Source organism: Bombina bombina, unplaced genomic scaffold (genome assembly GCF_027579735.1).
Source record: "Bombina bombina isolate aBomBom1 unplaced genomic scaffold, aBomBom1.pri scaffold_1026, whole genome shotgun sequence".
Taxonomy (NCBI): Eukaryota; Metazoa; Chordata; class Amphibia; order Anura; family Bombinatoridae; genus Bombina; species Bombina bombina.
Window position 1 is genome coordinate 1 of NW_026510723.1, and position 15555 is coordinate 15555.

At 44.8% G+C, this 15555-nt stretch overlaps 1 protein-coding gene across 1 annotated transcript in view; it reads right to left on the reverse strand.

Moving 5' to 3' along the window:
• Positions 1 to 6088: 6088 nt before the first annotated feature.
• LOC128643345 (cytochrome P450 2C5-like) overlaps positions 6089 to 15555 on the reverse strand; it is a gene marked incomplete at its 3' end in the record, with an annotated part of 85481 nt that continues 76014 nt past the window's right edge. Inside the window, exon 8 of the mRNA XM_053696275.1 lies at positions 6089 to 6288. Within this exon, the coding sequence (XP_053552250.1) occupies positions 6089 to 6288 (200 nt within the window). The remainder of the gene's footprint in view (positions 6289 to 15555) is intronic.

A 15555-nucleotide genomic window follows, 5' to 3' on the forward strand; every position in this document is an offset into this window, starting at 1 on the left:
TGTTTCACCCTCCCCTCTTCTACAACAGTTCAGTGCCCAGATGTCTTTCTCCATGTGGCTTGCGGCCGGAGCCGCGGGAGACTGTACTATTAGAATAAACAGGGGACCTGGGGACTGTTTCATTGTTGTAAGAGGCTCTGAATCCTATAAATTTAGAAGTTTTACGGGCAATCATAACCTACCTGGGGAATAAGAAAGTCATTTCTAAAATAGCCTCACAAGCCTCACTACTATGACTAATATATCACTTCTGTATGCATGGTGGAACTCCTTCTTGATCTACATATCTATTATTCTCTTGTTCTCATGCACCCAACATGATACCCACATATACATATACCTACAACCCCCCCCTTAGGGAATTTAGACATTTCATTCTTATTTTTCTCACTTGCTACCACTTAGTCACATATTTCAGTATGCCCAAGATAGCGACTTAACCTTGTATCCTAGGCAAGGTTCATTACTGGCGCATTGGTATACCCTTCCCCCCCTCTTTCCTATATACTCATCAAGTCACACATTCTCATCTTCACTTCTTTACACCTTCTCAAATGTGTCTTCTTCTGCTCCTTCTATATAAAAGAAATTTGTAAGTACTAGACTAGGCTCTGCATAATTTAATTTAGTTAAGCGTTATTAACAAAAGGTTTGGTTTTGGCCTCTTGAGTATAACGTATATACTCAATTGTTTGTATGTTTATTTTCTTTGTTATTTTAACTTAACCCCCGGATGTACATTAAGAATAGCCTATTAGGTCCAAGAGTGACCTGCAATAGCAATATAAGGGGGGAATAATGAGGACTATAGCCATTTAAGTGCACTGTATCTATCACGATGTGTATATCTGACATTCTGTTTAATATGTAATTGTGTTTGTTTTCTATCCTCAATAAAAGATTTAAAAAAAAAAGAAAAAAAAAAAACCTATCCGCTGAAAACAAAGTATTAACAACAAAAAAACACCGCACAAAGAAAACACCTAACCGCCCCACCCCGAAGTATTAACAAAAAAAAAACATAAACACCCTGCACAAAGTATTTAACCAAAAAACACCTAACCGCCCCACAACAAAGTATTACCAAAAAAATAAAAATAACCGCCAGAAAGAAATATTAACAAATACCTAATGCAAAATGGACCTCTAAAGCGCCAACACCTCACGTCGCAAAATAATAAAGTAATTAACCCCTAATCGGCAAATTAAAATATTAACCCTTAAACCGCCAAACCCCCACAACACAAATTACATAATTACACATATTAACCCCTAAACCGCAAAAACCTCCACAACGCCAACTACCTAATTACAATATTAACCCCTAAACCGCCAACCCCCTCAATGCAAAAAAATAATAATCTAATCACTAAGCCCCCCTAACCTAAAACCCCATAAAACCCCATAAATTAAACCCCAATTATTTTACAAGATTTAAGATTAAATAAAAAAACCCTATTACAAAAATTAAAAAAATCGAAACATTACAAAAAAAACAAACACTAGAAAAAAATAAATGTAATAATCCAAAATAAAAAATTAAAAAAAAAAAAAAAAAAATTTAAACCTAAACTAATACCCATATAAAAAAGAACCACAAATAAAAATAACCCCCAAATCTCACACTAAATTACCAATAGCCTTTAAAAAGGGCTTTTTGTAGGGCATTGCCCTGAGTTAAACAGCTCTTTTAACCTAAAAAAATTACAAAGTCCCCACTAACAGTTAAAGTCTAAAAAAACCTGATTCGAACAGCCAATAGGATTTCAGTAGCTCTCATCCTATTGACTGATTTCAACATTTCAGCTAATAGGAATGCAAGATACCTAAATGGGGTACCTTGCATTCAATATTCAGTATGCGGCGGTGACCGCATGAAGAGGATCCTCCACGCCGGTCCTACTTCGCAACCGCCGGTCCTGATCCGCAATTACTGGTCCAGCTCCGCGCTGGATGAAGATGCCGCCGCCTGGAAGAAGACCTTCGCCGCCAGACTTCAGGAACTGTGAGTACCTATTTTGGGGGTTAGACTTGGGTTGTTTTGTTTTCTTTTGGGGTGTTTTTTTTTTTATATTAGGGATTTTTTTTATTGTTTAATGGGCAGCAATGCACATACAATTGTCCCTTTACTTTTAAGGGGTACTTTGTAATTTTTTTAAGGGTAAAAGAGCTGTTTAACGTAGGGCTATGCCCTACAAAAGGCAATTTTAAGGGCTATTGGTAGTTTATTGTTAGATTAGGAAGTGTTTTTATTTGGGAGGGTTATTTTTATAGTGGAATTAGATTAGGTTTAATTTTTTTATTTTTGATAATTTTGTTTATTTTTTCAGTAATTTTAAATAAGAGTGCCCTCTGGGCAGGCTTATCCCCTATTTTTCAATAAAGCACAAACCTATAGCAAATTATTTTGAAAGGGGCGCACACTTTGGGGCCTATCTATCATGCTCCGAATGGAGCTTGAGGGCCCTTGTTTCTGGCGAGCCTGCAGGCTTGCCAGAAACAGCAGTTATGAAGACAGCTGCTCCATAACCCTGTCCGCCTGCTCTGATGAGGAAACAGGAATCGCCACAATTCAACCCGATCGAGTACGATCGGGTTGATTGACACTTCCCTGCTGGCGGCTGATTGGCCGTGAGTCTGCAGGGGGCGGTGTTGCACCAGCAGCTCTTGTGAGCTGTTGGTGCAATGCTGAATACAGAGAGCGTATTGCTCTCCGTATTCAGCGATGTCTGTCGGACCTGATTCGCACTGTCAGATCAGGTCCGACAGACATTTGATAATTCGGCCTCTTTATCTGACTTGAATACAGCTATTGTTATCTAAATATAAAGTTTAGTTCCACTTAAACAGTAAATCTGTCAATTTTCCTTCCTTTCCACAGTGTTTCATAGCAGACAAACTAGTAAAATAAAAGGACCAAACTGAATAGTATAAAGTGTAAACTGAAGCGGTGGGGTTAGGGGGGGGTGAAGAGAAAATTGGAGAGAACCCCCTACCTGGCATGTGCCTAACTTTTGCCTTTTACTATCAACTGTTATTCAAATACAGCATAGAGGAATGAGCATAGATCCAGCACCTGAAAAGAATGTTTGCACAACTGACATATTTCTCCTGTTATAGGCTGCCCTCTCTCTCTACATTGGAAGCCTATAACCACCACTGCAGTCTTCACTGCTTTGTTTGCCAGGGGAGTTTTTCATTGGGCACACTAAAAACTGTAGTGATGATTGACTGTCACTAAAAAGCACTACAGGGAGAAGTGCAGTGGTTTAAATTACTCCTCAGTCAAAGTGCTAGCTATCTTCTGTTAGCAGAACTAGATTTACCTCTCTGGAGCCTCTAGTCCAGGGGTTTTCAAACCTGTCCTCAGCACTACCTAACAAAACAGATTTTAAGGATATCTGAGATGTAGCATAAGTGAAATAATCAGCTGACTAGTTTACATGGTTATTAAAGAGACATTAAACACTTTCAGAAGGTTATATAAAATGACTCATCATATATACAAAAAAAACCTGCAATATACATTCATTATTTATTTTGTCCCCTTTTCCGGTAATTCCATTCTGAAATTGTGCGCTTTTCATTTCCTTTGGACATGGTAGTGCAGAAGACTGTTATATTCCACACAGCCATTGGCTGCACACTCTAGTGACCTATTTATAACTGTCCCTAATTGGCCACAGCAGAGAAGGTAACCTAAGTTACAACTTTACACTTATTTTGTCAATATTAAACAGCTAATAAACCTTTAAAAAATACACTCAATGTAATCCTGAAAAGCTGGCCTGTTAGGGAGGCACGAGGACAGGTTTTAGAAAACCTACCCTAGAGTTATCTTAGGAAAGAAAGCTGTATCAAAGATATAAAGTACTGAGAACTGGGCCTACAGCTCAAGGCATAAGTAATATACAAATAACCTTTTTATTACTTAATCTTTCTCCCTATTATGACCAAACTAAAATAAAATAGTTCTCCTTGTGCTACTTTCAGTATAAATATTGTTTAATTGTAGACATTTGAATCACATAAATATGTTGACTAAATTAAGAGAAAATGATTTAAAATCGATAGTACACAACTGAATTATGAATATTTACAAATTAACAGTTATGCTGTATATAAATAGGGAATTATTAACAGGTGAATGTTATGAGCATATTGCAGAACTAGAGTTGCCAGGGGAGTTAGCTCTTTAGCAAGGTAGGAAGCTTTTTGTGTAAAACCCCACACCCTCCTTTATGCCTTTGTGTATGAGCCGTGTGCACACACTGAGGAAGACCTATTTGCTAACATTCCAAGCATAAGCAAACTATCATTCAGGGGCTATACCAGGCCTGTCATCTGTTTTAATGCAGCCCACAAGCTAATAACAGTTTTTACATATTTTAGATGCTTGGAAAAATCAAAGAAGAAACATATTTTGTGACACATGTAAATTCTATGAAATTCAAAGGTTGGTGCTTAGCTCCCCATTTCATACATTCCAACCCCTATAACCTTAGTCAAAGAAAAACAAAATAATAAATAAAAACAGACACACAGAGCTGGGTAAAAGACCTTTTTTTTTTTTAGATGGGGTTTATTCAATAAATAAACCAAAATTAACTTTTCTTGAAGTCATTTAACTAGAAGTTGGTGGCATATGAGGCCATATTAAACCCCAAACATCTAGAGGTCCAGGGCACAGATTTACTTCAGTGCGAGTCTGAATCACAGCCCCAAATAATACAGTATCAGACGCCCTAAGGGTTCTTCAGCTTGCAGGCCCGTGGGACGGGGCAACACACCTGGGGGCCGCCCATTAGCTCGACTGTCACCCCTGCGGAACCTGTGCTCAAAGATTGGGCCTTGAACTTCCGCTGCTAGAACATTACTATTGTAATGACTTCAACCCATAAGGCACTGAGGTAATGTGCCATATAACACAAACTACTCCCCAGGAGCACTCTAACTTATGATTAGGCCAACTAACCCTTATCCTTGCCTACACCTATGCCAGCAACCCTACGGGAGCCATTATCCTCTATCGCCGCCACCTGTCAGATGTCATTTTCTTCCAAATGTCTCATTCTACTACATTTCTCCTTTTTCAGTTTTTTGTTGTTTTTCTTTAAACCTGGGGAGGGCGATTGGGTCAAACCTCTCCCCGGCATACAGAAGAAAAGAGGAAGAAAAGCCTTCTCCCTTCACTTAATGGAACATTGTACCCTAGATTGTTCTTTGCCTAAATGTTTTGCAGATGATCCATTTATTATTGCCATCTGGTAATGTTTTTGTAACAATGTATAGTTTTGTTTATTTTTTACTAACTTTGTGATGATTTTCAGACTCCTAACCAAGCCCCACAGTTTCAGATGTATACGCGAGTATACAGACTACTGCTGGCTCCTATTTATGTTAGCTGTCTTTTCATATGCAGGAAAGAGGGGAGGGGGGAGTGTCTGCCCTTCTTGTTGTCCCAGCCTAACATCATCAACAGTACTAAACTGGGAGATTCTAAGTAAGTTTTTAAAAGATTTTATACCAGATTTTTATATCAGTATCTGTGCATATTAATATTTATAGTAGTGCCTATTACATGCAGTTATATGAAAATGAGTGTATACTGTCCTTTTTAGTATGGTGAGTACACCCCCCCCCCCCCACATACACTAACAAGCAACACAGTTGCAACCAGGGAAATCTCCCCAGGGGCTTACATGTCATCTAGGGCAGGGGTCAGCAACCTTAGGCCCCCAGATATTTTGGAACTACATTTCCCATGATGCTGAGACGCTCTTTAGACTGTCTGAGCATCATGGGAAATGTAGTTACAAAGCATTTGGGGGGCCAAGGTTGCTGACCCCTGATCTAGGGAGCCAGCCCCTTCATTTTATTTCTGGATACAAGATCTCTGCACTACCATAGTGTTGCTTTTCCAATAGCTTTCTTTTTTTGGGGATAATATAAGAAATAAATGTATTTATACACTAATACAATATAAATAAAACATTGTATATATTATTTAATAAGTCAGACATTTTAGTAAGATTTTTTTTTTACTAATATATATATATATATATATATATATATATATAGAAGGAATTACATTTCTACAGACCTTTGGAAGAACATGGCCTTTAAAAACTACATCCTGTGTGATCTCACGTGGAACACTGGCTGGTACAATGTTAGCAAATCTTTGAATTTCGTGAATCACAGCGTCAGTATACGGCATTTTTTTGCGGTGTTCCATATGAGGATGGGCAGATCCAATCACTTTTTCAATTTCATTTTGTACATTTTCTGTGAGAAATATATTATTCATTTTAACTTTTAAAATCCAGTGGTTCACATCAAGGCACTTTCAATAAAAATGGTTGAAACATAAAAACAGATAAGAACCAGGAGTCCCATCAAGTCTGCCCACAGTTATTTGTGAACTAAAAGCTTAAAGGAACATGAAACCCCAAATTGTTCTTTCATGATTCAGCTAGAGAGGCAAACTTAAAGGGACAGTCTAGTCAAGAATTGGTATTGTTTCCAAAGATAGATAATCTCTTTATTACCCATTCCCCAGTTTTGCATAACCAACATTGTTATATTTATATACTTTTTACCTCTGTGATTACCTTGTATCTAAGCCTCTGCAGACTGCCCCCCTTATTTCCGTTCTTTTTGACAGACTTGCATTTTAGCCAATCAGTACTAACTCATAAATAAGTCGACAGGAGTGAGCACAATGTTATCTATATGCCACACATGAACTAGCGCTTTCTAGCTGTGAAAAACTGTCAAAATGCACTGAGATAAGAGGCTTCCTTCAAGGGCTTAGAAAATAGCATATGAGCCTACCTAGGTTTAGCTTTCAACAAAGAATACCAATAGAACAAAGCAATATTTGATTATAAACGTAAATTTGAAAGCTGTTTAAATTGCATTCCTTATTTAAATATTACAAGTTTAATTTATCATAGACTGTCCCTTTAAACAACTTTCTAAATTTCTTCTATTATCAAAATGTCTTCGTTCTCTTGTTCTTTTGTTTAAAAGCAGGGACCTATGCTTAGGAGTGTGCACATGTCTGGATCAGTATATGGCAGCAGCTTTGCAAGAATGTTATCAATTTGCAAGAGCACTAGGTGGAAGCACTATTTCCTGTCATGTAGTGGTCCAGACACTTACCTAGGTGTCTCTTCAACAGAGAATATCATGGGAATGAAGTAAATTTGATAATAGAAATAAATTGGAAAGTTTTTAAAATGGTATACATTGTCTGAATAACAAAAGAAAATGTTTGGGTTTCATATCCCTTTAAAGGGGCATTTAAGTCAAAATTAAACTTTCATGATTCAGATATAGCGTGCAAAGCAGACCTAGGTAGGCTCAGGACCAGCAATGCTCTTCTGGCTGGTGATTACACAGAAATTACTTTTGTCACTGGCTCACTAGATGTGCTCACAGCTACCGACAGAAGTGCATTGCTGCTCTGGAGCTGACTATAACTATGTGTTTAACCAATTGCAAGGCTTATAATTATATGCAAGCAATAGTGCAACAATTAAATGCTCTAATAATTAGAACGTTTAATTTTTTGTACTTGGCAGGCTACTTTTTTCAACAAAAACACTTACCATCCGAAGTAACATCCCACCACAAGACTGCAACCTTCCATCTCCACCCCCGACAACCACTCCACCACTCTCAGTACCTTCCCCCCAACCACTGAAAATGAAGTGAGTTCCCTAATGTCTCCCTCACACCTCACTACCTGCCCACTTGACCCTATCCCTTCACATCTAATACCTTCTCTCTCTTCTACCCTCACCCCAGCTCTTACTCACATATAACCTACTAACTGGTCTTCCTCTCTTCCACCTCTCCTCCCTTCAATCCATCCTAAATGCCTCTGCTAGGCTAATCTACATCTTCTGACGCTCTGTATCCACTGCACCCCTCTGTGAGTTCCTTCACTGGCTCCCCATTCACAGCAGAATTAAATTCAAAATTCTCACTCTGACCTACAAAGCCCTTACCAATACAGCCCCCCCCACACCTGTCCTCATTCATCAATATACTCCAGCCTGTCCCCTAAGATCCAACAACGATCTACTCCTTGCCTCTTCTACCATCACCTCCTCCCATGCTAGACTGCAGGACTTCTCTCATGCGGCACCAACCCTCTGGAACACATTTCCTCGAGCTGTCAGACTTTCCCCCAACCTCTTCTCCTTTAAACGCTCCCTAAAGACCTTCTTGTTCAGGGAAGCCTATCACCAAATCAGTAACTAATGCATTCCACTTGATTAATAATTGCCCTCATCTAACTCCACACTAACATCATTCCCACCTTTGCAGTCCCCACCTCCTGTTTCTCACCCCCCTACCCATTTAGATTGTAAATTCCCACGGGAACAGGGCTCCTAATTCCCCCTGTATTTGTTTATTACATTTTGTCTGGTGTCTCATATTGTAATGTCCTTTTATCTTTGTTACCCATGGACAGCGCTGAGGAATCTGTTGGAGCTTTATAAATAAAGTATGGTAATATTTACCTGAGCTTGCAACATTCTACAGAGTGATTGGTTAGATCATATGACAATCTCCTTTATATCCCTCCCTAATTTGCAAGACTAAAGGAAACCAGGAACATGGATACCACCAGCCTAGTCCAAAGAAGTATACTTGAACTACTCTTGAGTTGCAAAACTCTTGTAAAATTGTTGTCAGCAAGGCTGGGCATCAGGGGATTAAAGGGGCCACTGGCATCAGGGCCAGTAGTTACTTTTTTTCCTTGAGGGAAATATTTTTTGTTGGTTACTGTGGCAGAGAAATGCACCCTAATCCAGGACGCTTTAACACAGTTACATTGCTTTCCTGGAGTCTGACTGACACACTTTTTTTTATTGTGGCAGAGCACACTACTACAGAATACAAGGCAGGAGGGGCCCGGGGCCTCAGAGCCTCGATAATAAAGCTACTATGCAGCCCCCATATTTAGGCTACGTTATACAGTTAATGAATTGCTACCAGTCAAAAATGTTATGCATTTCAGAAGGAACAATAGGACTGTAGAAATTTGAACTTGGAACTTGTACATGTCTGTGCCCACTTTAACAATGGAATGGAAGCAGCAGATCAGTCCCTTGTAGAGATTTGATACCTGCATCTGTGCATGCTGGTCATTACATAATCACATTCCACACATTCCTTTCAAACATATATGGAGTGTGATTATGTTACTGTTAGCATGTGCACGTAGAGGTAGCTAATCTTGACAAGGTAGCTTTTTTTCACAGGCGATGTGAGAAAGTAATAACCCTGAAGGAGGAGAGTGGAAGAAAGGGTTATGTGACCCCACTAGGAAGCAGGGCATGGGGTGAGAGAGAGGACAAGGGGTTGGGCTGAGTAGGGGTGGTTTATAAACCCACATCAGGAAGTGGCAGCAGACATTTTATCAGGAGCAGCACGGTGGGGAAAATTTGTTTTTCCTTACCTGAGATGGAGGCCTTGTTGTCAGAACTGATGCAGGTGGCCAGGCAGAAGGAGTCAGCTGGATAAGGAAGCAGTTAAGCACGGCTGGGGAGGCAGCCCAGGAGTGGAGATGGCAGTTTCCATACCCAGTGAGTCTGCTGACCAGGAGGAGTGGACGGCAGGCACGGAAGTCGAGGCCTCCAGAACGTCTGAGTCTGGATCTTGGCGCCAGTAGGCCTAGGAGGGGAAGCAGAGGACCTGCCGGTGGTGAGCAGGCTGGAAAGCAGCGAATAGCGGAAGCGGAAGCACGGCCAGGCCCAGGGCGGGGCTTGCGGCCTAGTACAGAGGAGGAGGATGACGTCATGGCCAGGCAGCCTCAGCTGGGGCCCAACGTAGCCAGAGGGAGACGGAGGACTCGTCGATCCGGGGCACAGATGCCTGTGTCAGGTAAGAGGGTAGGGGCTGGGGAGGCCTACAGCGGCAGAAGCCTGGTAGCGGGGGAGGCCGGGGTGGAGCTGGAGACGCGCGGTCGGTGGGGAGGCAAGAGGGACCAGGAGGTAGGAGCGGTGAGCTGGATGTCACCGTGGGGCAGCAGGTGGATAATTTTGGGGAGGCGGGGGGTGAGGGATGTCAGGGGGGGGGGGCGATGCTGAGGTAGGAGTGCATGAGCCTGAGGGATAACAGGCGGGGTGGAAGGCTGGACTAGGAGGGGGCACAGGGGGAAACAACCTGGGCAACCCAGGGGGGGATCCTATAAGAATAAAGAATAAAAAGTAAAAAAAAAAAAAAGGAACAAAAGGGGAAAAGAGGAGATTTTGGCCATGCGTAGTGATAGCAATACACAGAAGGAAATAGGTAGGCAGTATGGGTATGTGCTGATGGGGGAATTGGGGGACTGCAAGGATATAGGTAGGGGCAAGGGGTCTGGCATTAAAAGTGGGTTTACAGGGCAAGGGGAGGCCCGGTGTGGAAGAGAGTAGGGTGGCAAGTGTTAAGGGGGCAGTTGAACCAGCAAGCTGAGCATGGTACCTGCCCAATGGGTGTGGATGGTGGGGGTGGTGGGATATGAGGGTAGGGCCTGTGGGGGGGCTGGGGAAGAGGGGGGGCCCTGGGAGTGGCGGGGCACATAGAGGGATAGGGGGGTGGGGGGTTTATAAAAAAAAAGAAAAAATATATGGGACACAGAAATGATAATACCTGTGGGGAGGGGCCTGATAGGCAGGGGTGCAAGGGAGGATGGAGGTGAGATGGGAGCGTTGATGATTGTTTTTGTGTCTTGCAGAGGAAAGTGCCATTACGACTGGGGGAGAAATTTCTGGCGAAGCCAGGGATGAGGAAGTGGTGGAGGATCAGGAGCTGTGGACGGAGGAAGAGGACCCAATGGAAGGGACATCAACCGGAGCGGTAACAGCTGGCCAGGTAGGGGATATGTCTACTTTGGCGCAGCTTTTGAGTTTGTTGTCCCCGCAACGTGGAGGGGACAGGAGAAAGGGAAGGGGGCGGGAGGAGGGAGAGGGGGGCTGATGGGCAGAGGGGGAGGGATTTGATTGGTGCCTCTTCATCACAGGCTGCAAGCTCCGGACCTGGGACGGGGACGGATACTACCCCCCTGAGGAGACGGGACTCTTCTAGAGGGCGCAGGAGGTCCAGGTCGCCATGGAGCAGGAGGACTAGAGGAACTGAGGTGGTATCGCCAACATGGGCCAGGGTTGACAGGTCCAGGTACAGGAGCAGATATGGCAGAGGGAGGTCACCTGCTAGGAGAGGGCAAGTGAGACACCTCGTGGAGGCAGACAGAGAAGAAATGGTCAGTAGACCTGGGGGTCCCAGACGGGATTGGAGCAGTAGACCAGACAGGGGAGTCGCAGACACGGGAAGGAGAGATGGACCTGCAACAGCGGTGCAATTGACAGGTGAGGCGACTGAGCTGCTTCCTAGGGTGAATGATGGTTCGTCTTATGAAAGATAGGTGTTATTGGTGGGGCTAAAGGGGTTTATTGCCACTTTGGAGAAGTTGAAGGGGCTTGGGGGGTCACTAGCAGCAGCATGGGCCCAGACGGGAGGAGAGGTACAGGCTGTCCCCCCACCGCCGGGTGGAGGTGCGGTAGCTATGGGAAGTAGGGTGGCTGGCAGTGGTGGAGAGACATTGAAGGTGCCGGAAGGTGCCTTGAGGAGGCCTTGCTTATGTTCGGTGGGTCCGTTGGGGATCCACCTCCCCAGTGAGATGGGGGAGAAGATCTGGAAGAGGGAATTTTTGGAGATCCTGTCGCTGCTTCCCTTGGATCGCATGCTGGAGGTGAAGTAGGATGATAAGGAGAAGGGGAAGAAGGAGGACGAGGAGAGTAAGAAGTGATGGAGGAAGCTGCCCAAGACATTTAGGAACTGGTCGAGGGTGTTTTGCATACTGGCAAGCGTGGTAAGTGAGAAGTTTCCGGAGCAAGGGTCTTCTTCGTTTTGTTATTACGACGAGATTGCGAGTGTATATAAAACATACGGTGGGATGGCCTGGTGGCGGTACGATGATCGGATGGCGGTGAGGGCCGTAATGCGTTGGGACAATAGGGACATGGGTATTTGTTTAGAGATTATGACGCCTCTGCGGGGGGGTCAGTCCTTTTGGTTGGCGAATCAAGGAAGGGAAGCGGGGGAGCTAGCGGAAACACCTTGACAGTTATCCGCAAGGGCCTCTGCTTTCAGTTTAATGAAGGGCAGTGACAATTTGGGGCATCGTGCAAATACAAGCACGAGTGCTCAGGGTGTGGAGGAATCTATTCCTTCGCAAAATGTTTCAAGAAAGCGAGGCAGGGGGAGAGCCAGGAGATGTGGGTAATGCGAGCGCGGACCCCAGTGAGGGTAGAAAGGATGGTGCCGTTGTTAAGGGATTACGCCAGTAGGCGAGGGCACACGGCGAACGCCGAATTATTGTTGACAGGGTTTAGTTCAGGTTTTATTATTCCATACAAATAACAAGGGGTGGAGGTTTTTGGGGGCAATTTGAAAATCAGCTAGGAATTTCCCTCTGTGGTAAGGGAGAAGTTGTACAAGGAAGTTGGGGTTGGGGAGGTTGGCTGGACCATTTGAATAGCTGCCGCTGGTGGGGCTGCAGATTTCTCCGCTGGGGGTGGTACCCATGAAGGGTGCAGGACAGTTTTGTATGATCCATCATCTTTCACACCCTAAGGGGTTGTCTGTTAACGATGGCATTGATCCGGAATTGGTATCGGTGAACTATACTTCATTCGATAAAGCGGTGTCACTGGTTCGGGTGGCGGGGCCTGGGGTGCTGTTAGCCAAGGTAGACGTGGAATCAGCTTTCCGGCTCTTGCCGGTCCACCCGCAGTGCCATAATTTGCTGGGCTGTTATTTTGAGGGTTTGTTCTTTGTGGACCTGTGCCTCCCGATGGGTTGTTCCATCTCCTGCTCATACTTCGAAAAGTTTAGATCCTTTGTGGAATGTGTGGTTAGGCGGAAGTCTGGAAAATCATCAGTAGTACACTATTTGGATGACTACTTATTTGTCAGAGCGGCTGGAACCGGCGATTGTGAGCACTTGGTGGAGGTCTTCGGTGAGGTGGCGCGTGACTTTGGGATCCCAGTCACGGCGGATAAGTCGGAGGGTCCGGTGTTTTCGTTGAGTTTCCTGGGTATCCAGCTGGATACCATCCTTATGGAGTGCAGACTCCCAGAGGACAAACTGGAGGACCTTAGGAAGGTGTTGGGGGAGGCGTTGGCCTCTAAGAAGGTCACGTTGTGACAGCTTCAATCATTGCTGGGTAAGCTCAATTTTGCCTGCCGGATTATTCTGATTGGCAGGGTATTCTGCCATTGACTGTCTTTGGCAATGGTGGGGGTGTCTGAGCCAAGGCACCATATCAGATTGAAGAAGGAGCTGAAGGAAGACCTGGGAGTGTGGCTAACGTTTCTGGATGAATTCAATGGAAGGTTGATTATACAAGTGGGTTGGTCTGATGAAAGCTTGTGTTTATACACGGATGCTTCAGGGGCCCATGGGTTCGGGGCATACTTGCAGGGTAGGTGGTGCACTGAGGCATGGCCTCCCAGCTGGGGGGAAGCCGGATTGATGAAGAACCTCACGTTCTTAGAGTTTTTACCTCTGGTTGTCGCACTACGGGTGTGGTCCCACATTTTGAGGGACAAGAGGGTCAGTTTTCACTCAGACAACTTGGGGGTAGTCATGGCTATTAACAGGCTTACGGCCAATTCTCCGCCGGTGGTGAGGTTATTGAGAGTGTTTGTGTTGGAATGCCAGCGCAACAATGTATCTTTCAGGGCTATTCATGTTCCGGGCAAGTTGAATGTTATAGCTGACTCTTGGTCCAATTTGCAGTGGGATCGGTTCCGTCTGGTGGCGCCGGAAGCAGACGAGGAAGGGGGCAGCCCTGCACGAGGGCCCTGTGGAGTTTGGGTGGCCCAGGGTGATCAGTTTGATTCAAGGGGCCCTGACTCATACCACGTGGAGGGCAAACGTCCGTGTGTGGAGAAAATGGTGTGAGTTGGAAGAAGGAAGACATTTGATGGGAGATGGGAGAATTCAGCTGGGGGTTTTGTTGTCATGGGTAAAGAGGTGAGGGGAGGAGAGGCTGTCGCCCTCTGAGGTAAGGAAAAGGGTGGCAGCATTAGCCTTTTTCTTCCCATTGTTGGGGTTGGAGGATTTAACAAAGGTGTTTGTAGTGAGGATGGCGATTAGAGGTTTGTGTCGAGGAAAAGGGCGGAAGGATGGCAGAAGACTGGTGATGTTTGTGATCTTGGCAAAGGTTACAGGTTGTTTGAAGGGTTTATGTTTTTCGGGGTTTGAGGAGATACTGTTTAAGACAGCGTATATTTTGGCCTTTTTTGGGGCGTTCAGGGTATCAGAGTTAGTGGGACGGAATAGGAAGGATGATGGGGCATCCACAGGGATGAGGTGGTCTTAAAGGAAGGGAAGGTGGAGATGTGGTTGAGGAGGTCCAAGACTGACCAGTCGGGGAGAGGATGTTTGATCAGCTTGAGAGAAATGGGTGGGCTGTGTTGCCCGGTTGCAGCTGTCCGACATTACCTCAGCCTCCACCCGGGAGGAGTGGCCCATTTTTGGTGCAAGAGGATGGGCCTGTATTGTCACAATTTCAATTTATATCAGAATTCCGGAAGGCATTGGGGGCCTTAGGGTTGGGGGGTATGAAATTTGGGTCCCATTCATTTAGAATCGGGGCGGTGACTGAGGCTGCTGGGTTGGGTCTGGATTTGGCAGTGATTAAGAGGATTGGTAGGTGGCGGTCTGAGAGGTTCTGGGGGTATGTCAGGCCCACGGATGAGGGTCTAATTAAAAAAGTGGTGGCAGCTGACACAGCTTTATTTTCTTGGCAGGGATGCAAGATGCTGGGTGATCGGGCATTCATACGTGTTTTGGGCCAGGAAGGCTGCCGCTGTGAAGGAAGATGGAACTCAATTGGGGCTGCCTAGGGAGCAAGTGGTGATGAGATGGTTTGGGGTTCGGGGTATGAAGTGGGGTCAGCTGGTTGGAATGGTGGTGGAGAATGCCAGACTGTTTTCTCCCCCTCAGATTCTGGTTATACATGTTGGTGGGAATGACCTGGGATTCATGTCCCAGAAGGAGTTAGTGGATGACATTAAGAGGGGGATGGACTGCTTACGGCAGCTCTTCCCTGGTTTGATAATAGTGTGGTCTGAGATTGAGAGTCATTTGTTATGGAGGTCAGCTTGGGATTCAGGGAGGTTGGAGGCTTCCAGACGGAAGATTAACAGGATGGTGAGTGGATATGTGAGAAGGTTTGGGGGTGTGGGTTTGAGGCATGTAGAATTTGAGGGAGAATCGGGGAAGTGCTTCTATTTGAAGGATGGGGTTCACCTGAATGAGGTGGGCTTACACCTCTTTAATTTCACTTTGAAGGAAGGAATTGAAAAGGCCTTGGCTCTGGGTGGCGGTTCTCATATGGGGGGTGAGTGGTGGCGGGGTGCTTGCTCTGGTTGGTAGAGGCTTACGCCTGTAATGATGTGGATGGTACTAAATGTTTTATCAGCAGGGGGTTGGTTTAATGGTGGTAGCCCCTCCCCTGAGTGGGGCGGGACTTGTGGAGTGAA